Source organism: Salmo salar, chromosome ssa10 (assembly GCF_905237065.1).
Source record: "Salmo salar chromosome ssa10, Ssal_v3.1, whole genome shotgun sequence".
Classification (NCBI taxonomy): Eukaryota; Metazoa; Chordata; class Actinopteri; order Salmoniformes; family Salmonidae; genus Salmo; species Salmo salar.
In genome coordinates, this window is record NC_059451.1 from 123323603 (window position 1) to 123346391 (window position 22789).

General features: G+C 38.9%; 1 protein-coding gene across 1 annotated transcript; it reads left to right on the top strand.

Moving 5' to 3' along the window:
• The first annotated feature begins 8799 nt into the window (after positions 1-8799).
• Positions 8800-22587, top strand: LOC123724531 (mucin-5AC). Its single transcript, XM_045688659.1, has 21 exons — positions 8800-8912; positions 9047-9109; positions 9237-9439; positions 9615-9682; positions 10341-10455; positions 12862-12952; positions 13173-13276; positions 13448-13664; positions 14012-14137; positions 15578-15695; positions 15944-16082; positions 17647-17754; positions 18112-18181; positions 18446-18583; positions 18864-19028; positions 20655-20749; positions 21018-21144; positions 21627-21730; positions 21990-22140; positions 22318-22367; positions 22487-22587. The coding sequence occupies exons 1-19, from the start codon at positions 8840-8842 to the stop codon at positions 22038-22040; spliced, it is 2175 nt and encodes a 724-aa protein (XP_045544615.1). The 5' UTR covers positions 8800-8839; the 3' UTR covers positions 22041-22140; positions 22318-22367; positions 22487-22587.
• Positions 22588-22789: the final 202 nt, after the last annotated feature.

The window sequence follows — 22789 nt, forward strand, 5'->3', positions numbered from 1 at the left end:
TATAACAGAACTCATATGGCAGTGTTTCCTAACCTGCAGTGATTCCCAACCTGTTCAATCACCTGCTCTACCATACTTCCCCCCTGTTGATACATGGCTCTGCCTATGTATCAATATTGCTGCATATCTAAACAATGTCTTTGGTAAGATTAGTAAATTATCCTTATGTCAGACCTTATCTTTTAGGATTGCCCCTTTCATTTTCCACATGTCCAATTCTTCCTGGGGCATTCATTCTCGGCTATCCTGTAACAATTCTCTGTCAAGAGTCTTATCTTCTGTAACCTGTCTGGGCTAGGGGGCAGTATTTTCACGGCCGGATAAAAAACGTACCCGATTTAAACTGGTTACTACTCTTGCCTAGAAACGAGAATATGCATATTATTAGTAGATTTGGATAGAAAACACTCTGAAGTTTCTAAAACTGTTTAAATGGTGTCTGTGAGTATAACAGAACTCATATGGCAGGCAAAAATCTGAGAAAATTCCAAGCAGGAAGTGGCCTGTCTGAGAATTTGTAGTTCTTCTTTTGATTCTCTATCGAAACTACAGTATCTGTGGGGTTACGATGCACTTTCTAATCTTCCATTGGCTCTCTAAAGCCTTCAGAAAGTGGATTGAGACATCTTCTGTCTCTGGGCAGAGTATAGTAGCTCAGTTTCTCAGTGGTCTGCCTGGTGACAAAGAGATTGGATATGCGCTTTCACACGAGCACGCTGTTTTTTTCTTTTCCTCTTTGAATGAATACACTATTGTCCGGTTGGAATATTATCGCTATTTTACGAGAAAAATATCATAAAGATTGATTTTAAACAACGTTTGACATGCTTCCAAGTACAGTAATGGATTTTTTTTATTTTTTGTCTCGAAATGCGCTCGCGCGTTACCCTTTGGATAGTGACCTGAACGCACAAACAAAACTGAGGTATTTGGACATAACTATGGATTATTTGGAACAAAAACAACATTTCTTGTGGAAGTAGCAGTCCTGGCAGTGCATTCTGACGAAGATCAGCAAAGGTAATACAATTTTTCTAATACTAATTCTGAGTTTAGTGTGCACAAACTTGGTGGGTGTCAAAATAGCTAGCCTGTGATGGCTGAGCTATGTACTCAGAATATTGCAAAATATGCTTTTGCCTAAAAGCTATTTTAAAATCAAACATAGCGATTGTATAAAGGAGTTCTGTATTTATAATTCTTAAAATAATTGTTATGTATTTTGTCAACGTTTATCATGAGTAATTTAGTAAATTCACCGGAAGTTTTCGGTGGGTATGCTAGTTCTGAACATCACATGCTAATCTAAAAAGCTGGTTTTTGATATAAATATCAACTTGATTGAACAAAACATGCATGTATTGTATAACATAATGTCCTAGGAGTGTCATCTGATGAAGATCATCAAAGGTTAGTGCTTCATTGTCACGTCCTGACCAGCAGATGGAGCTAGTGTTTTAGTTTTGGTCAGGACGTGGCATGTTTGTGTAGGGTATGTTTGTATTGTTGATTGGGACTTCCAATTGAAGGAAGGTGTGTTGAGTTGCCTTTGATTGGAAGTCCTATATAGGTGTGTGTGTTTTTCTTTGGGGTTGTGGGTGGTTGTTTTGCACTGCGTTTTTTAGCCTGCAAACTGTTGCTGCTGTCACGTTTATTGTTTCCTGTGGATGCTATACTCCTTTTGTTGGGTAATTAAAAAATGAGTATTCACATACCTGCTGCGCCTTGGTTCATTTCAGAAGACAGTCGTTACATTCATTTAGCTGTATTTTGGGTTTTTGTGACATATATGCTTGCTTGGAAAATGGCTGTGTGATTATTTTGGTCTATGTACTCTGCTAACATAATCTAATGTTTTGCTTTCGCTGTAAAGCCTTTTTGAAATCGGACTATGTGGATAGATTAACCTCTATGGGCTAGGTGGGACGCTTGCGTCCCACCTACGTAACAGCCACTGGCAGCCTGTGGAGCGATTTTCAAAACGTTAAAAATCCTATTACTTCAATTTCTCAAACATATGACTATTTTACAGCTATTTAAAGACAAGACTCTCGTTAATCTAACCACACTGTCCGATTTCAAAAAGGCTTTACAACGAAAGCAAAACATTAGATTATGTCAGCAGAGTACCAAGCCAGAAATAATCAGACACCCATTTTTCAAGCCAGCATATAATGTCACCAAAACCCAGAAGACAGCTAAATGCAGCACTCACCTTTGATGATCTTCATCAGATGACAACCCTAGGACATTATGTTATACAATACATGCATGTTTTGTTCAATCAAGTTCATATTTATATCAAAAACCAGCTTTTTACATTAGCATGTGACGTTCAGAACTAGCATACCCCCGCAAACTTCCGGGGAATTCGCTAACATTTTATTAAATTACTCACGATAAACGTTCACAAAAAGCATAACAATTATTTTAAGAATTATAGATACAGACCTCCTCTATGCACTCGATATGTCCGATTTTAAAATAGCTTTTTGGTGAAAGCACATTTTGCAATATTCTAAGTACATAGCCCAGGCATCACGGGCTCGCTATTTAGACACCCGGCAAGTTTAGCACTCACCATAATCATATTTACTATTATAAAAGTTTGATTACCTTTTGTTGTCTTCGTCAGAATGCACACCCAGGACTGCTACTTCAATAACAAATGTTGGTTTGGTCCAAAATAATCCATCGTTATATCCGAATAGCGGCGTTTTGTTCGTGCGTTCCAGACACTATCCGAAATAGTAAAGAAGTGTCGCGCGCATGGCGCAATTCGTGACAATAAAATTCTAAATATTCCATTACCGTACTTCGAAGCATGTCAACCGCTGTTTAAAATCAATTTTTACGACATTTTTCTCGTAGAAAAGCGATAATATTCCGACAGGGAATCTCCTTTTCGGCAAACAGAGGAAAAAATCCAAAAGGCGGGGGCGGTCGGGTCACGCGCCTAAGCCCAGTGTCTCTTGATCGGCCACTTGAGAAAGGCGATAATGTGTTTCAGCCTGGGGCTGGAATGACGACATTCTGTTTTTTCCCGGGCTCTGAGCGGCTATGGACGACGTGGGAAGTGTCACGTTAGAGCAGAGATCCTTAGTAAATGATAGAGATGGAAAAGAAGTTCAAGAAATGGTCAGACAGGCCACTTCCTGTAAAGGAATCTCTCAGGTTTTGACCTGCCATTTGAGTTCTGTTATACTCACAGACACCATTCAAACAGTTTTAGAAAATTTAGGGTGTTTTATATCCATATGTAATAAGTATATGCATATTCTAGTTACTGGGTAGGAGTGGTAACCAGATTAAATCGGGTATGTTTTTTATACAGCCGTGTCAATACTGCCCCCTAGCCCTAACAGGTTAACGAGCGTCTAATCTTAAAAATGGTGTAAAGTAGTCGTATGTTTGAAAAATTTAAATTATTACATGTTGAGATTTTTGTATTTCGCGCAACGCTGTTCCATTGGATATTTGCTAGGCGTTCCGCTAGCGGAATAGATAGATGTCATTAATCCAATGATGTCATTAATCCAATGATGTCATTAATCCAATCCACATTTTTAATTATTGTCAACTACCAAAAGAATGTAGTGGTAAAGTCTTCACTCATTTGATTCACAGCTTTCTATTCATCTGGAACTTCCCTGAGGACGCCAATAGCATCATTCTAGACAAAGCTATTCCCATCCTGGTCAAAACTCCTCCTGTGCCTACTTTAGCCTCCTATAACTGGCCTCTGATGACTAATTCGAACTGGTTGGACCAATAACCCCGGGGCGCAATTTCCTAACCACCCTTTTTGGTAATTTCTGTCGTATGCATCCTTTACTGGTACTAGCCCACCATACCTCAGTTACAGGTGCTGTGAGGTTAAGAATTTTCTCCTGTACTTCCAATCCTAAATCAGTCACATTAACGATTGCATTATAGCCATTAAAATCATCTAAATTCTCGGTGCCATTATTGTATCTATAACACTTTTACTCATCAGGAATTAACCTCTCTGGGCTAGGCGGGACGAATTCGTTCCACCTACGCAACAGCCAGTCTAATCCAGTGGCGCGATTTTGAAATACCTTAAAAATCATATTACTTCAATTTCTCAAACATATGACTATTTTACAGCTATTTAAAGACAAGACTCTCGTTAATCTAACCACACTGTCCGATTTCAAAAAGGCTTTACAACGAAAGCAAAACATTAGATTATGTCAGCAGAGTACCAAGCCAGAAATAATCAGACACCCATTTTTCAAGCTAGCATATAATGTCACAAAAACGCAGAAGACAGCTAAATGCAGCACTAACCTTTGATGATCTTCATCAGATGACAACCCTAGGACATTATGTTATACAATACATGCATGTTTTGTTCAATCAAGTTCATATTTATATCAAAAACCAGCTTTTTACATTAGCATGTGACGTTCAGAACTAGCATACCCCCCGCAAACCTCCGTCGAATTCACTAACAATTTACTAAATTAATCACGATAAACGTTCACAAAAAGCATAACAATTATTTTAAGAATTATAGATACAGAACTCCTCTATGCACTCGATATGTCCGATTTTAAAATAGCTTTTTGGTGAAAGCACATTTTGCAATATTCTAAGTACATAGCCCAGCCATCATGGGCTAGCTATTTAGACACCCGGCAAGTTCTCACCAATATCAGATTTACTATCACAAAAGTTTGATTACCTTTTGTTGTCTTCATCAGAATGCACTCCCAGGATTGCTACTTCAATAACAAATGTTGGTTTGGTCCAAAATAATCCATCGTTATATCCGAATAGCGGCGTTTTGTTCGTGCGTTCCAGACACTATCCGAAATGGTAAAGAAGGGTCGCGCGCATGGCGCAATTCTTGACAAAAAAATTCTAAATATTCCATTACCGTACTTCGAAGCATGTCAACCGCTGTTTAAAATCAATTTTTATGCAATTTTTCTCGTAGAAAAGCGATAATATTCCGACCGGGAATCTCCTTTTCGGCAAACAGAGGAAAAAATCACAAAGACGGGGGCGGCCAGGTCACGCGCCTAAGCCCAGAGTCCCTTGATCGGCCACTTGAGAAAGGCGATAATGTGTTTCAGCCTGGGGCTGGGATGACGACATTCAGGTTTTTCCCGGGCTCTGAGCGCCTATGGACGACGTAGGAAGTGTCACGTTAGAGCAGAGATCCTTAGTAAAAGATAGAGATGGCAAAGAAGTTCCAGAAATGGTCAGACAGGCCACTTCCTGTAAAGGAATCTCTCAGGTTTTGACCTGCCATTTGAGTTCTGTTATACTCACAGACACCATTCAAACAGTTTTAGAAACTTTAGGGTGTTTTCTATCCATATGTAATACGTATATGCATATTCTAGTTACTGGGTAGGAGTGGTAACCAGATTAAATCGGGTATGTTTTTTATCCAGCCGTGTCAATACTGCCCCCTAGCCCTAACAGGTTAAAATGGTGTAAAATAGTCATATGTTTGAGAAATTGAAGTTATAGCATTTATGAAGTATTTGTATTTCGCGCCACATGATTCCACTGGCTGTTGACTAGGTGGGACACAAACGTCCCACCTTGCCCAGGGAGGTTAACGTATCAAAACCGCCCCATCCTTCTCCTCTTCTGTGAGGAGAAGGAAGAGGGTCTGGTAGTTGTCAGCTTTTTACCAACCCGATGTGAGGCCTTTGATCCTCACCCAGGAGAGTCATGACAGTGCCCCTCTGGTGGGTTCAACCTTGGAAGGATTCTGCAAGTTGCAACCCACAATAAAAGTGACCACTGGATGTCCCGGTTGTGGATCATCGTTGCGGTCCCCCTCTGGTGGTTTACCCTGGTAGGATTTCTGCAGTGGTAGAAAAAGTACTAAATTGTCATACTTGAGTAAAAGTAAAGATACCTCAATCGAAAATGAGTCAAGTAAAAGTAATAGTCACCCTGTAAAATACTGCTTGAGTAAAAGTCTAAAAGTATTTGGTTTTAAAAATATTTAAGTATCAAAAGTAAATGTAATTGCTCAAATGTACTTAAGTATCAAAAGTAAAATTAAAAGAAAATATCTTATCAAATTCCTTATTTTAAGCAAACCAGACAGCACAATTGTATTTTTTATTTATTTACGGATAGCCAGGGGCACTCTCCAAAACTCAGACATTATTTACAAATGAAGCATTTGTGGATAGTGAGTCTGCCAGATCAGATGCAGTAGGGATGACCAGGGATGTTCTCTTGATAAGTGTGCGAATTGGAGAATTTTCCCATCAAAATGTAAAAGTACTTTTTGGTGTCAGGGAAAATGTATGCAGTAAAAAGTACATAATTTTATTTCAGAATGTAGAGAAGTAAAAGCAAAAGTTGCAAAAAATATGAATACTAAAGTAAAGTACAGATACCCCCCCAAAGTATTTTTACATAAGTACTTTACACCAATGGTATGTATAATGGTGTGTTTCCCTACAATAGCAGATGTTTTTTTATGGTATTTTGTGATGGATGATGAATAATGGTGTGCAAGGGAAGGGGATACCTAGTCAATAGCAAAACTTAATGGATTCAACCAAAAAGTGTCTTCTGCACGTTATGCGGAACCAAAGAGTTGGTGTCCTTAATCGACGTCCGGGGAGCAATTGTTGTTGGTACCCTGCATCGAAGAGCTGTTATTTAGCTAACAGATTAAATGGCTGATATTTAAAATGTAGAAATATAGAAACTTGTGCTTGCTTATTTAATTAAAATGCAACTTTCAAAAACCTATTCCCCTTGTTTGGCTTACTGTAGAAGTGCACAAACAACGTCTTTAAAAGATTAGCTTTAAAAAGATGTACCCCCTACTCTGTTATATCTGAAGAATCACTACTCTGTTCTATTTTAAGTATCACTGTTCTATCTGAAGTATCACTACTCTGTTCTATCTGAAGTAGAAATAGTCTGTTTTTTAAGTGTCATTGCTCTATCTGAAGTATCATTACTATATTTTATCTGAAGTAGTACTGCTCTGCTCTATCTGAAATATCACTACTCTATCTGAAGTATCACTGCTATGTTCTAACACAACAGACATCCTGTTAGTACAAGTATAGCTCTGAAATATGTCAGTGAATTATAATTGAGCTGAGCTTGACACCTCATCTTCTACTGCGTGACTGTGTAGTGTGTTCACCAAGAGCTGATGATGAATTGTAAATAAGTTGCTAAGTCAATATTTAGTCATGTCCTGTTAATGCTTCATTAGCGATCTGAGAACTTAGAAATGACGGAGCGGTTGAGTTGATGTAACAACATTCCCTCCAACCAAAAACAAATAATCTGTAGACACAACCCAACGCTTGAACAACTGTAGGACATCTATGATGCGTCCCAAGTGACACCCTTTTCCCTATATGGTGCACTACTTCTGACCAGAACACTATGGGGGCTAGTGCGTAGGGTGCTATTTGGGATTGATCCTACAACTTTGTGGTCCAGTGGTGAGGCTTGGCTGTGAAGCAGACTGTGTCCCTAATAAGAATAACACAAACTTTCATCCCTCTTTTCCAAGAACAGGCCATGAAACATGACAAATTAGTAAACCACAATTGAAGTTTTAAAGGTTTATTTGAACATCTTTGTACATATGCAGAACATACATAAAATGTGATGTCATACAATATATTAAAAAACCAGGTAAAACCTTAAAATCAGCATAAACAGATGGACAGCGCATCATCAATTAGTCATACAAAGGCCCGACTCCTTCATTTGAAAAATAACTAAACGGCAGCCCCGTCACTTGGTTTGCTATTAAAGCTGAGGGATAGGGCTGGAGAAATGTAGCCACTCAACCACGTCTATGGTATAAATGGCTGTAAATATCACAGACTGGCCCTTTAAAGATTAATGAAAAAAAATCTAAGATTCTGTAGAATGTTGATGAGTCTGTCCATTCATCACAGTTTAGATAAGGGTTTACTGTAATCAATATGTGCCCAAATGGCACCCTATACCCTATACCATACACAAGGACTCTGTTCAAAGGTAGTGCACTATACACTGAATGTACAAAACATTCCTAATATATAGTTGCACACCACCTTTTTGCTTTCAGAACAGCCTCAAATCGTCAGGCCATGTACTCTACAAGGTGTCGAAAGCGTTCCACAGGGATGCTGGCCCATGTCGACCCCAATGCTTCCCACAGTTGTGTCAAGTTGGCTGGATGTCTTTTGGGTGGTGGATTATTCTTGATACACACGGGAAACTGTTGAGTGTGAAAAACCCAGCAGCGTTGCAGTTCTTGACACAAGCCGGTGCCCTGGCACCTACTACCATACCCCGTTCAAAGGCACTTAAATCTTTTGTTTTGCCCATTCATCCTCTGAAAGACACACATACACAATCCATGTCTCAATTGTCTCAAGGCTTAAAAATCTTTCTTTAACCTGTCTCCTTCCCTTCATCTACACTGATGGAAGAGGATTTAACAGGTGACATCAATCAGGGATCATAGCTTTCACAAGGAGTGTTAATGTTCTGTACACTCATTGTATAGGGAACACTTTTGGGATGTACCCTACTTATCAGGAATATCGATAGTTACCTAGGGATTATTATGATTAATACATTACACAATGTCAATGACAGGTAATCCTACCTCTGACAGACAGACAAACAGAACAATGCTAACACCTAAAGTTTGATCAGTCCCCTCCTTAGATACAGAATCAACTATCCCAGCATCATCAAGGTACTTCCTTGAGTGTAGTAGTTTAAAAGCAGGCACCTGGTGCCTCACAGTATCAGTAGGAACAGGGAGAATATCTGTTCAGGTGGACCAGGACGACTCGTTAGAAGAACCATGATGGCACTCCAATGGGTGAAGCCGTGGATCGCTCTCGTCTTCGGACTATCTGCTGCACATTCTAACACTGGTAAGAAAAGACAAGACAAGATATGATGAAATACAATTTAATATCACCTTTTGATAACCCATGTAGCATAGTTTAGGAACTAAAGAAGAGCTGGATTAGAAGCAAAATAAGACTTGTTCCCTGTCTATTTCCAGTTATGATTCCAGATATGACTTCCATTGGGAGTCTATATGATTCCAAACTGCAAATCTTATCAGGTAATTTGTGTTGTTGAATATATTTCACCTAATATTCAAATATCTATATTCTACTGTACTGTTATACTATACATCTTATATTCAGACATGGATGGTGCAACTATACTGTACATTTCCCCCCATGCAGCAGGAGTGAGTCCCACTCATAACGGGCAGGTCTGCAGCACATGGGGTAACTACCACTACAAAACCTACGATGGAGACTTCTTCCAGCTGCCCTACACCTGTAACTACGTGCTGTCGTCGTTGTGTAAGAGCAGCAGCGGCTACGAGGCCTTTAACATTCAGCTGCAGCGCGGGGAGGTAGATGGGCTGCCCACCATCACCAAGGTATTCCTTTGTGATCAGTCGTTTAATTATTTTTAAATTTCACTATTGATTAATTGTTTTTAAATTGCACTATTGATTAATTGTGTTTATTGCTCTATGATCTTAATGTAAGGTGACCTTGAGGGTCCTGAAAGGCGTCTGTCAAATAAAATGTCCTACTGTTATTATTATTAAGGTTTCTTTGAAGCTGGATGGAACCTTCGTGGAGCTGGCCAACGGTAACGTCAGCGTCAACGGATTAAAGTGAGTTCCCAGTCTAGTCAACAATGGATCTCAGATGTGTAAAACCATTGGCTCTTAGATGTGTAAAATATATAGTAATACAGGAAGCAAATGATACGGGTATGTTATGTTATCACGTAACTACATCCAATGGGATTCATTTTATTCAGAGATCAAACTTTTTTTTGTTTCGTTCAATTGCATTTATCATATGTAGGAAAAAAAAGAATGGGAAGTATTTTATTTTTCACTTCACTTGCATTCAGTTGCTACTTTTGCATAAAGACTTGAGGTAAAATTCAGAATTTAAAAAAATGGATGCAGTGCTGCATCATCATTTAACTCATCTTGAGATCAACTTTTTGCTGTTTTAATAATCTACATAATGTCAGTTTCAACGAGCAACAGTGAGTTCATCAGCGATCTAAAATCATTCATTGTACAGCATTCAGAGGTAAAACTCATATTCTGAAGTTTAGTTGATGTGCATTTACAGATGAAAGTTATCAAGCTGAAATTCCATTTGATGAAATACTACTGTATACAGACATGTTTACCTAGTACAGTCTCAATAGGGGAGGAAGAAAAATACAAAGAAAATACTTTAAAGGACAATTTCGACCCTCGTTGAAATACCGACTCTCCTCTCTGATGAACACTTTATTGTTTGTCCCCCTAGGGTCACCATACCATTTGGTCAGTTTAACATCTTCATTGAGAGGACTGTTTCCTATGTGAAGATCACAGCCAAGCTGGGGTTAGTCGTCATGTGGAATGAAGATGATTCCCTCTGGGTATGTGTTCAGTATGCTTACTCATTTCCATACGTCTTCTGTTAAACTACAGTGATATGTGGTTGTTTCACCTGCTTTGGTTCAATACACTGATTTTAAATCGCTCTGGATGAGAGTGTCTGCTAAATGTCAAATGTAAATGTGATGCTTTGGTGCAATATTCTGGTCCTGATGAAAACGGTCTGTAGTTAGCTAGTGACTGTTGGGAACATCAGTGTTAGAGGAACTGTTGGGATAAGAGTGGGAACATCAGTGTTAGATGAACTGTTGGGATAAGAGTGGGAACAGAGTGTTAACCACTGATGGGACAGGACAGACCAATAATCAATCTACCTCCTGGGTTATATTTCTGCACGGTGACATACAACATTCTTACATTAAAAGTTGTTTTATTCAGTCTAACGATCATACCAACAGTTGTGGTCTCTTTAGTAAGGCCACAGATTGGCAGGTAAAGTGATATTAGAATAGGCTTTGCTCCAATCAAGGATGTGGACCAATGTATTTCCTCCAACAATCCATCATCTAGGCTTCAGTGAAAAAAATCTGAAAATTGTTGTCCTAAATGGCACCCTATTCCCTTTATAGTGCACTACTTTGGATTAGGGCACATAAGGCTCTTGTTGATAGTCGTGTACTATATAGGGAATAGGGTGCCATTTGGTGGGGACAGTATGGAAGAACGTATTATTTTAATCAGTTCCAGAGTGTGATTAGATCAGAAGTCACGATATTGTCTCAATATCTATTGACATTGTAGTGAGTAAATACTGTATGTATCATCGTTCCCCTTCGTGTGTACGTAAATAATCCCAGTGTACTCAAACATCCTAACCTCAGACTAAAACTAAATTGCATAGCAGACAGACCAGTTTCCAGACAACTCACATTCAATTTAATGAGGAAAACATCATGAATATGATGCTTCATTTATTATTATTCTAAATGCACGCAGGAAAATACAAAACAACATGATGAGAGTTTAAAAGGTTTTAACAACATGATGAGAGTTTAAAAGGTTTTAACAGCATGATGAGAGTTTAAAAGGTTTTAACAACATGATGAGAGTTTAAAAGGTTTTAACAGCATGTTGAGAGTTTAAAAGGTTTTAACAACATGTTGAGAGTTTAAAAGGTTTTAACAACATGTTGAGAGTTTAAAAGGTTTTAACAACATGATGAGAGTTTAAAAGGTTTTAACAACATGATGAGAGTTTAAAAGGTTTTAACAACATGATGAGAGTTTAAAAGGTTTTAACAACATGATGAGAGTTTAAAAGGTTTTAACAACATGTTGAGAGTTTAAAAGGTTTTAAAGGGAAGAGTGCATGTGCAGGAGAGGTAAAAACAGAGGGGATTGTAAGACACCTCCTCCTTTCAGATGTTTATAGAACACAAACCAACAAAAAATAGAATCCTGATTATTAAAAGAATAAACAAATAGTTGGGAAGATTCATACAGTGAATGTATTTGGTATTGTTGTTCAGATCCTATCCATTTCATGTCAGACCAGAATAAAACTACAGTGAAACAGGTTTCCTATTGTAGACATATTGTAGACGTGATCCCTAATCCACATAATTCACTTTAATGAACAACCACTTGGGTATACAATACATTAAACATTGAATAATATTAGCAAAGTCCTGGGCACACTTTTGTATTTGTTTTAGGTATCCTAATGCTCTGTATTGATCCTATCTGTACATACCTAACCTGAAACACAGTGCCTGTTTTGTGCTCACATTCCACTCCTTGTACTCAGCATCATATGCCAAACATAGGTATATCAAATCAAATTCTACTGGTCGCATACACATATTAAAAATATGGTATTGCGGAAGTAGCGAAATGCTTGTAACACAGGTACAAGGAGTGGAATGTTAGCATAAACTGACTGGTACCCAGGCTAGAACAAGGAGTGGAATGTTACCATAAACAGACTGGTACCCAGGCTAGAACAAGGAGTGGAATGTTAGCATAAAGAGACTGGTACCCAGGCTAGAACAAGGAGTGGAATGTTAGCATAAACAGACTGGTACCCAGGCTAGAACAAGGAGTGGAATGTTAGCATAAACAGACTGGTACCCAGGCTAGAACCAGGAGTGGAATGTTAGCATAAACAGACTGGTACCCAGGCTAGAACAAGGAGTGGAATGTTAGCATAAAGAGACTGGTACCCAGGCTAGAACAAGGAGTGGAATGTTAGCATAAACAGACTGGTACCCAGGCTAGAACAAGGAGTGGAATGTTAGCATAAACAGACTGGTACCCAGGGTGGAACAGTTGATGCATGTGAAATGTCAGTACATATGAACTGCTGTAGCTGCATGGCCAGCTAGCTGTATGTGTAATCTACATATTTGCGATGCATTAACCCTCAGCTATCTTCCATTGGTATTATAGGTGGAGCTGGACTCAAAGTTCCAGAATCAGACTTGTGGGCTGTGTGGAGACTTCAACGGAGTCCAGATTTACGACGAGTTCATTAGTCATGGTAAACAAAATCACCAAATGTCTTAGAGGGGCGGATTACGCTCCTGTTCTGCTTATGAATGTATAGGTTCAATTTATGGGTTAGGAAGGGGTTATAAAGTATTTTTCAAGGTACCATATTATTAAGAAAGGGTTATCAAAAACACAAAACACATGATGACAGAGACTATTTGTTAGGGGAAATAAACAGTTAAGATAAAACTATGTTTATTTTCCTACAGGTGATCATCTGAAGACAATCGACTATGGTGATATTTGGAAGATGAATGGCCCAACAGAGACCTGTACAGAAATCCCTGGTCACACTGAGCAGTGTGAAGAACAGGTATTTACAAGCCTAGATCTGAGCTGAACATTTAAGATTTCTAATTCATTACATTTAAACATGACTGTTAGTTTAAAATATCAATATCAACATCATCATGGCTGACATTTGATCAGTTCATTATCCCTCTATGTTGCCTCTAGTAATTCTTCTTCTTCTTCATCCTTTCAGACCGAACTTTGTGAGCAGCTTCTCACCAGTCTTGCCTTCAGTAGCTGTAAGGACCTGATTGCCACAGACTCCTTCATCAAGGCCTGTGCAGAAGACATGTGTCACTGTGGCAACAGCAGCAGCAGTTCCTGCGCCTGCCCCACCATGTCCGAGTACTCCCGCCAGTGTGCTCACGCAGGGGGGAAACCCCAAGAGTGGAAGACCGACCAGTTCTGCAGTAAGGGAATCTATTTTGCATATCCTTTTTGTTTTTATTTTGGATTGTTTGTTTGTATTTCTCTGTTGGTAGTTTTGATGTGGGATGGGAAAAAATTCCTCAGCCAGAGCTTTGTTGTAACTCAAAGTAAACACTTTTGACATGCAATAATGCTTTGCCTTAGGTAATCTATAGTGTCTTCTTCTTTGACATGCTAGTATTTACATTTATGTGACTGAAAACTGAGGAGCAAATCCCAATTTTCACTTAGTCTTCCAATGATTTCAATAGAAGAATATGTGAAAATGTGAAATAATGAAGACTCAGAAACAGATATGTGACCAGGGTTATTTGTCTGTGTTGAGCAGTGAAGACGTGTCCTTTAAGCATGCAGTACCAGGAGTGTGGTAGTCCCTGCACTGATACCTGCTCCAACCCAAAGAGGAACCAGCATTGTGAGGAACACTGCACTGACGGATGCTTCTGCCCTGCTGGTACATGCACTCATTTACTGAATACAACATCATATGTCAGCTATGTAACTATTTTAAAGTAGCTGAACAAAACATCATATGTCAGCTATGTAACTATTTTAAAGTAGCTGAACACAACATCACATGTCAGCTATGTAACTATTTTAAAGTAGCTGAATTCAACATTATATGTCAGCTGTGTAACTATTTTAAAGTAGCTGAGTACAACATCATATGTCAGCTATATAACTATTTTAAAGTAGCATTAAAAATAAACAAATGCAATCTCACCGACGGATGCTTCTGCTCTGCCGGTACTGCACACTCACTGATTTTAACAGAGATGAAACCAAGTCTCAATTTTCTCAAGTCCTAAGCAAGTCTCAAGTCTTATTTTTCGAGTTAAGAGTCAAGTCCCAAATAATAGTGGGTAAGTACCAAGTAAAGTTCAGTGATTTTGGCCCCACATTTTACAAACTGCACCCCCCCCCTCCCAGACAGGTTTACATGCGCAAGATGACAAATCGAGTCATACAGCTCAAGTCCAAGTTAAATTACGAGTCATAGATGCTCAAGTCCAAGTCTACTGGGAAGTGTTTTACTTTTTGTCAAGTCTCAAGTTGCAACATGACTGGAGTCAACATCCCTGGATTTTAAACCAGGAAGACTGTATTAAAACTCATAATGGTTACGTGGCTATTTAAACCAGGAAGACTGTATAAAACCCTGATATCAGTTATGTGGCTATTTAAACCAGGAAGACTGTATAAAACCCTGATATCAGTTATGTGGCTATTTAAACCAGGAAGACTGTATAAACCCTGATATCAGTTATGTGGCTATTTAAACCAGGAAGACTGTATAAACCCTGATATCAGTTATGTGGCTCTTTAAACCAGGAAGACTGTATAAAACCCTGATATCAGTTATGTGGCTATTTAAACCAGGAAGACTGTATAAAACCCTGATATCAGTTATGTGGCTATTTAAACCAGGAAGACTGTATAAACCCTGATATCAGTTATGTGGCTATTTAAACCAGGAAGACTGTATAAACCCTGATATCAGTTATGTGGCTCTTTAAACCAGTAACAGGTTAAAGGTTACATAGATTGGAAGAGTAGCCTTATTGTAGGACTGGAGATTTCATTATTTGGCAAAAGTTCTGCAACAGATGTACCGTAGTAATTAAGATATTGAACTACATGGATCAATGTATTTTATGAGATAAGGAAGGACTAAATTCATTGAATGTCATTTATGGGATCAGGTGACTAAATATATTTAATGTAATTTATGGGATCAAATTACTAAATGTAATGTATTAAATGTAATTCATGGGATCAGCTGACTAAATGTAATGTATTGAATGTAATTCATGGGATCAGGTGACTAAATGTAATGTATTGAATGTAATTCATGGGATCAGGTGACTAAATGTGTTGAATGCCTTTCTCATAGGAACCGTGTTTGATGACATCACTCAGACTGGCTGTGTAGCTGTGAACCAGTGCTCTTGTCTCCACAACGGACAAACTTACCAGCCTGGACAATCATTCTCAAGAACATGCCATGAATGGTAAGAGCTGCATTGTGTTTATATACACTGAATTATTGTGTGTGTTGAGGCGGATGTGTTGAGGCGGATGTGTTGAGCTGGATGTGTTGAGGCTAAACTGGATGTGTTGAGGCTAAACTGGATGTGTTGAGCCGGGTGTGTTGAGGCGGATATGTTGAGCTGGATGTGTTGAGCTGGATGTGTTGAGGCTAAACTGGATGTGTTGAGCCGGATGTGTTGAGGCTAAACTGACTGTCTCTCTCTGTTAGTACCTGTATCCAAGGCCAGTGGAGTTGTGTGGATCTAGATTGCCCAGCTACCTGCTCCATAGTGGGAGGTTCCCACATCACCACCTACGATGAGAAAGCCTACACCTTCCATGGAGACTGCTCATATGTCCTGTCCAAGGTAAGGATCTAACCTACTGTATGGAGAAATACTGAATAAAAATGTGATTTTTTTTCATACAAATTCACAGTGATTCAATTCAGATTCCATGTCAGTTGGCAGTAATATGACTCCATGCTGACACGTACTGTATGTTTAGTAGATTTAACTCCTAACTCGCTAGCGAACATGTACTGGCCCACGAACGGGCCACATCAAGCATAGGTTGCGGCTGACAGCTGGCAGTCACTTGCATTGGAGGTGCTTATAGATACCATTGCTATCACTATCCATATTAATCTCATAAATAACATCAGACTTTTCAATCAAGTTGAATCATAATGTACAGTGCCTTCAGAAGGTATTCACACCCCTTGAAATTTTCCACATTTTGTTGTGTAACAAACACTAAACAAGGAACAACTACCCACAAATCCCATAGAAAAACACCCCTCTTAAATAGGACCTTCAATTAGAAGCAACGAGGAGCAGCTGCTTCCTATTGAAGGTCCACCCAATAAACATCACATAGAAATAGACATACTAGAACTAACATAGAAATAGACTAATAAAGAACATAGCCCAACAAACCCGGAAACACTCTAAACAAACACCCCTCTTAAATATGAACATAGCCCAACAAACCCCGAAACACTCTAAACAAACACCCCCTGCCATGTCCTGACCAAACTACATTAACAAATAACCCCTTATACTGGTCAGGACGTGACACAAATACAATACAAGACATTACTGAGTACCACTCTTCATATTTTCAAGCATTGTGGTGGCTGCATCATGTTATGGCTGCTTCATGTTATGAGTATGCTTGTAATCATTAAAGTCTGGGGAGTTTTTCAGGATAAAAGATAAACAGAATGGAGTTAAGCACAGACAAAATCCTAGAGGAAACCTAGTTCAGTCTGCTTTCCATCAGACACTGGGAGACAAATTCACCATTCAGCTGGACGATAACCTAAAACACAAGGCCAAGTATACACTGGAGTTGCTTACCAAGATGATATTGAATGTTCCTGAGTGGCCTAGTTACAATTTGAACTTAAATCCGTTTTAAAATCTATGACAAGACTTGAAAATCGCTGTCTATCAATGATCAACATCTAACTTGACAGAGCTTGAAGAATGTACAAAAATAAATAATAGCAAATATTGTACAATCCAGGAGTGCAAATCTCTTAGAAACGTACCCAGAAACACACACAGCTGTAATCACCGCCAAAGGTGATTCTAACATGTATTGACTCAGGGGTGTGAATACTAATGTAAATAAGATATTTCTGTATTTCATTTTCAATAAATTAGCAAACGTTTCTAAAAACATGTTTTCACTTTGTCATTATTGGCTATTGTGTGAAAAAATATATGTTTAATCCATTTTAAATTCAGTCTGTAACACAACAAAATGTGGAATAAGTCAAGGGGTGTGAATACTTCCTGAAGGAACTGTAATTCCCTAGAACCGAAAGTAGGCAAGTAGTAAGTAGTGTGTTACAAAAAATTAGTTCCCTTAACTTTACTGTCATACCATAACTTAACTGTCATACCTTGTACCAATTGTCCCCAGCAAACCAACGAGACTGCTTTCACAGTCCTGGGTGACATAGTGAAATGTGGGAAGACGGACGTTGAGACCTGCCTAAGATCTGTAACCCTGGTGACTCCAGAGTCCATGGTAAGTTAGCCTTTCTGCAGTGACACACCCACCTGATAGTGTCATATTAAAATATATCAACATCAAACCATGTTGTATATGTTCAGGGGAAAAAAGCTCAATGTTGAGACTTCTGCTGCTGTCAGTGACTCGTATCACCACTTCAGGGTTGGAGTAAATTCCATTTAAATTCCAGTCAATTCAGGCAGTCCACTGAAATTCCAATTCCAATGCTCTTCATTGTTTTTTCAGTGAGGAACATTTGGAATTGGAATTAGGTTTACTCTCTGAATTGACTGGAATTGACTCCAACCCTGTTCCACACTTCTTATCACCAGTGGAGTTGTTTTTACTCAAGTTGTAATTTGTCACTTGCAGATTATCGTCATCGAGGCCAGTGGAAAGGTCTTTGTCAACAAGATGTTTTCTCAGTTGCCGCTTTTCATGGGTGAGTGACTGATTGATGGCTGCTTGAGAAAAGGGATACAGAAATGTGATATCTGTCTATTTTTTTGTAGTTATTAATCAGTATAAACGTATGTTTGAAACCCTTCCCGTGCAGTACGTACCGTACCAGAAGTTGTCTCTTTTATTGTCTTTCTTTCCTTGTCTAGCAGCATGTAACACCATAAGCATCCCACAATAGGGAAGTGGGAGCTAAAAGTTCATGGTAAACCAGATTGTGACTAGAACTTGTGTATATTTTCCACAGCGGATGTAAAGATCTTTCAGCCCTCTACGTTCTACATCGTTGTGCATACCTCTTATGGGCTCCGACTAGAGGTGCAGATAACACCTATAATGCAGGTCTACATCGTAGCTAGCAGTTCACACAAAGAAAAAACCCAGGGTATGTTTCTCTCTGTTCATTTAACGTCTTTGTGAAAAGATAAGCGTTTTTGGGTCTTTGAAAAGCGCTATATAAATCTCATGCATTATTATTATTATACAAGCTGATTGGTTATCAAACTATTGTTAATGTAATGTGTGTCACTATACCAGTTGTTTGAGGGGTTCGGTCAAACCTCACCTGAAACAATTATTAATAAACTAATGATACTTGATGTATTGCATCTTTAGTCAATTTTAGTTCAAACCACCTGTTATAATGTTTTGTACCTCTTATCCAGGTCTTTGCGGAGACTTTAACAGCATCCAAGCTGATGACTTCAGAACCATCAATGGACTCGTGGAAGGAACCGCTGAATCATTTGCCAACACGTGGAAGAACAAAGCAAGCTGTCCTGATGTGGCACAGAGCTTTGAGATCCCATGCAGTCTGAGTGTAGAGAATGGTACTCCTTCAACCTCTTTATAACCTCTCTGGGGTATGTGGGACGTGACCGTCCCACCTGCGGGACACACTATTCAACAGCCAGTGAAATAGCAGGGCGCCAAATTCAAAACAACAAAAATCTCATCATTCAATTTTCTCACACATACAAGTATTTTACACCATTTTAAAGATAATCTTCTCGTTAACCCAACCACATTGTCTGATTTCAAAAAAGGCTTTACGGCGAAAGCATAGCATCAGATTATGTTAGGACATCACCTTGACAAGAAAAACCACACAGCCATTTTCCAAGCAAGGAGAGGCGTCACAAAAACCAGAAAAACAGCTAGAATTAATCACTAACCTTTGATGATCTTCATCAGATGGCACTTATAGGACTTCATGTTACACAATACATGTATGTTTTGCTCGATAAAGTTCATATTTATATCCAAAAACCCCATTTTACATTGGCGTGTAATGTTCAGAAATGTTTTGCTTCCCAAAACTTCCGGTGAATTAGCACATCAATTTACAGAAATACTCATCATAAACGTTGATAAAATATTAAACTGTAATTCAAAGAATTATAGATACACTTCTCCTTTATGCAACCGCTGTGTCAGATTTAAAAAAAACTTTACAGCAAAAGCACACTTTGCAATAATCTGAGTACAGCGTTCAGACACAAAACCAAACTCGCCATTTTGTGGAGTCAATAAAACTCTGAAATAATATTATAAATATTGACTTACCTTTGATGATCTTCATCAGAATGCACTCCCAGGAATCCCATGTCCACAATAAATGTTTGTTTTGTTCGATAAAGTCCATAATTTATGTCCAAATACCTCCTTTTTGTTCGCGTGTTGACTACTCTAAATGCAGGAAACGCGCGATAATGTCACGACGAAAAGTCAAAAAAAGTTCTATTTAGATTCGTAGAAATATGTCAAACGATGTATAGCATCAATCTTTAGGACGTTTGTAACATAAATCTTTAGTAATATTCCAACCAGACAATTCCAATGTCAATTCCAATGTCACTCACGTGAGTGCGCGCCTCTGAGCTCATGTCATTTTCTCACTCATCTGACTCCAGGCCCTCTTGTTCGCTCCATATTCACAGTAGAAGCATGAAACAACGTTCTAAAGACTGTTGACATCTAGTGGAAGCCTTAGGAAGTGCAAAATGAACCCTAAGTCACTGTGTACTGGATAGGGAATCACTTGAAAAGGGTTAGGGTTAACCCTAACCCTAACCCACCCCACAGACACTGTAGCTTCGATAGAGAATCAAAAGAAGAACTTCAATTCTTAGACTTTGCACTTCCTGCTTGAATTTTTCTCAGGTTTTTGCCTGCCATATGAGTTATGTTATACTCACAGACATCATTCAAACAGTTTTAGAAACGTCAGAGTGTTTTCTATCCAAATAGTCGTAGAAAAAGGATCACTCTGTTCATAGATCTGAGTTTTTTTCTAACTAACCATTTCAATTGTTTCATTATGTTTCGGCATAGAGAGCCTTTATCAGAACCTTGGAATACTTCTTGGGGCTTACACTTACATATGTCTACTGAGATGCCTAGATTTTTTTCTTTGTACTTTGTGAAATGTTGCTAAAATCTCATATGTTTTACAGAGAGATATGCCAAGCACTGGTGCTCGATGCTGTCAGATCGTGCAGGAATATTTTCCCAATGCCACACTGAGATCAACCCAAATTACTACAAGGAAGTAAGTGTGATGATGTTAATTAGTCAATTGCTCTTTAATTACAGAGTTATCCCAAAAGCTCTATGAATATATATTTAAACAATTATTTAAGAAGTTCTATATCAAAATGATATAATATTAATTTTATTTATCTCAAAACATCTAATCAGATTTGTATGATACTATTGTCCTGTGCTTGTGTGTGATTTCAGAAAACAGTAGTTTTCTTCATTAACACATCTTATAACTGAACCTTCTTCTTCTTCTGTTTCTTCTTCTCTCCCTATAGATCTGCCTATATGACAGCTGTAACTGTGAGAGGAGTGAGGAGTGCATGTGTGCTGCGGTCTCCTCCTACGTCCATGCATGTGCTGCTGCAGGCGTCCTGCTCAGTGGATGGAGAAACACCACCTGTGGTAAGATAAACATCAGATACTGAATTTAATTATTTATTTATTAATTAAAGAAGGGTTTCCCCTTCTATTAACCCACAGTCTCCAGGGTTTAACCTCCTATTTACCCACAGTGCCCAGGGTTTACCCTCCTATTTACCCACGGTGTCCAGGGTTTACCCTCCTATTTACCCACGGTGTCCAGGCTTTGCCCTCCTATTTACCCACGGTGTCCAGGGTTTACCCTCCTATTTACCCACAGTGCCCAGGGTTTACCCTCCTATTTACCCACGGTGTCCAGGGTTTACCCTCCTATTTACCCACGGTGTCCAGGGTTTACCCTCCTATTTACCCACGGTGTCCAGGGTTTACCCTCCTATTAACTCACGGTGTCCAGGGTTTACCCTCCTATTTACCCACGGTGTTCAGGGTTTACCCTCTTATTTAAAAACAAAATACCCCAAAAGATATAATTAAATGTTGAATCACCATACTGTTTTCCACAGGGAAGTACTCCTCTAGCTGCCCTGACACGATGGTCTATGACTACACCATGACCAGCTGTGACCGCACCTGTCGTTCACTGAGCCAGCCAGACTTTACATGCCAGGTGCATTTACATGGACAACTCATTTCTATTAATATAATTTATTTAATATTATTATTGTTATTATTATTCATTTTATTAATGTCTTGTTGTCGTTTTCTTGTTGTTGCTGTTTTGTTGTTGTTGTGTATGTTGTTGTTGTCTTGTTGTTGCTGTTGTTGTTGTCTTGTATCTTCTTGTTGTTGTGGATGTTGTTGTTGTTGGAGGCAAGCCCAAAGTAATTTCCCATCATGGATAAAACATTTTTTATTTAATTGAACAGTTAGACCATGTGTCTGTGGACGGCTGTGGCTGTGCCGAGGAACCTACCTGAACGACCAGGGAGAGTGTGTCCCTGCCTCACGCTGCTCCTGCTACCATGGAGGCACAGTAGTACCCCCTGGAGAGGTCACCAGGATCTATGGGGTTACTTGGTGAGGACTTGGTTGGCATGTGAAAGAAAGTCTCTGAAACTCTGATGGTTTTCTATGTTGTGGGTCTACTAAAATATTTAGAAATCGAATGTCTTCTTCTGAAGTCTTGGTTTACTGCAAGAGGCATGTTAAACCATGCTTAACCCCCCTCCTCTTGTATCCCTCTTAACCACCCAGCTCTTGCAGACAAGGGAAATTAAGCTGTGCTGGAGAACCAAAACAATTATGTGAGTACTCTGAAATTCAGAACACATCTTTATTTGCTAAATACAGCAAATCACTTCACCACTAAGACTCTGTACTTTAGTCCCTACTAACCTATAAAGCCTACTTTTGTTCCCTACAGCCTGTGAAAAACCAATGGGTTTCTTCAACTGTTCAAGTGCAGGGCCCGGAGCCAAGGGCTCAGAGTGTCAGAAGAGCTGTCAAACACTAGACAGTCACTGTGTAAGTCTACAATGGAACATGCCTTACAACATGTAAAAAATATGCCTTACAACACGTTAAAACATGCCTTACAACACGTTAATAAAAACATGCCTTACAACACGTTAATAAAAACATGCCTTACAACACGTTAATAAAAACATGCCTTACAACACGTTAATTAAAACATGCCTTACAACACGTTAATAAAAACATGCCTTAA

Bases quoted from the DNA above. Each gene is read 5' to 3' on its own strand.
- LOC123724531 (XM_045688659.1), top strand. From the start codon at position 8,840: ATGATGGCACTCCAATGGGTGAAGCCGTGGATCGCTCTCGTCTTCGGA. The intron at 9,440-9,614 runs GTATTCCTTTGT...ATTATTATTAAG, and splicing joins GGCTGCCCACCATCACCAAG to GTTTCTTTGAAGCTGGATGG. The intron at 18,182-18,445 runs GTGAGTGACTGA...TATTTTCCACAG, and splicing joins TCAGTTGCCGCTTTTCATGG to CGGATGTAAAGATCTTTCAG.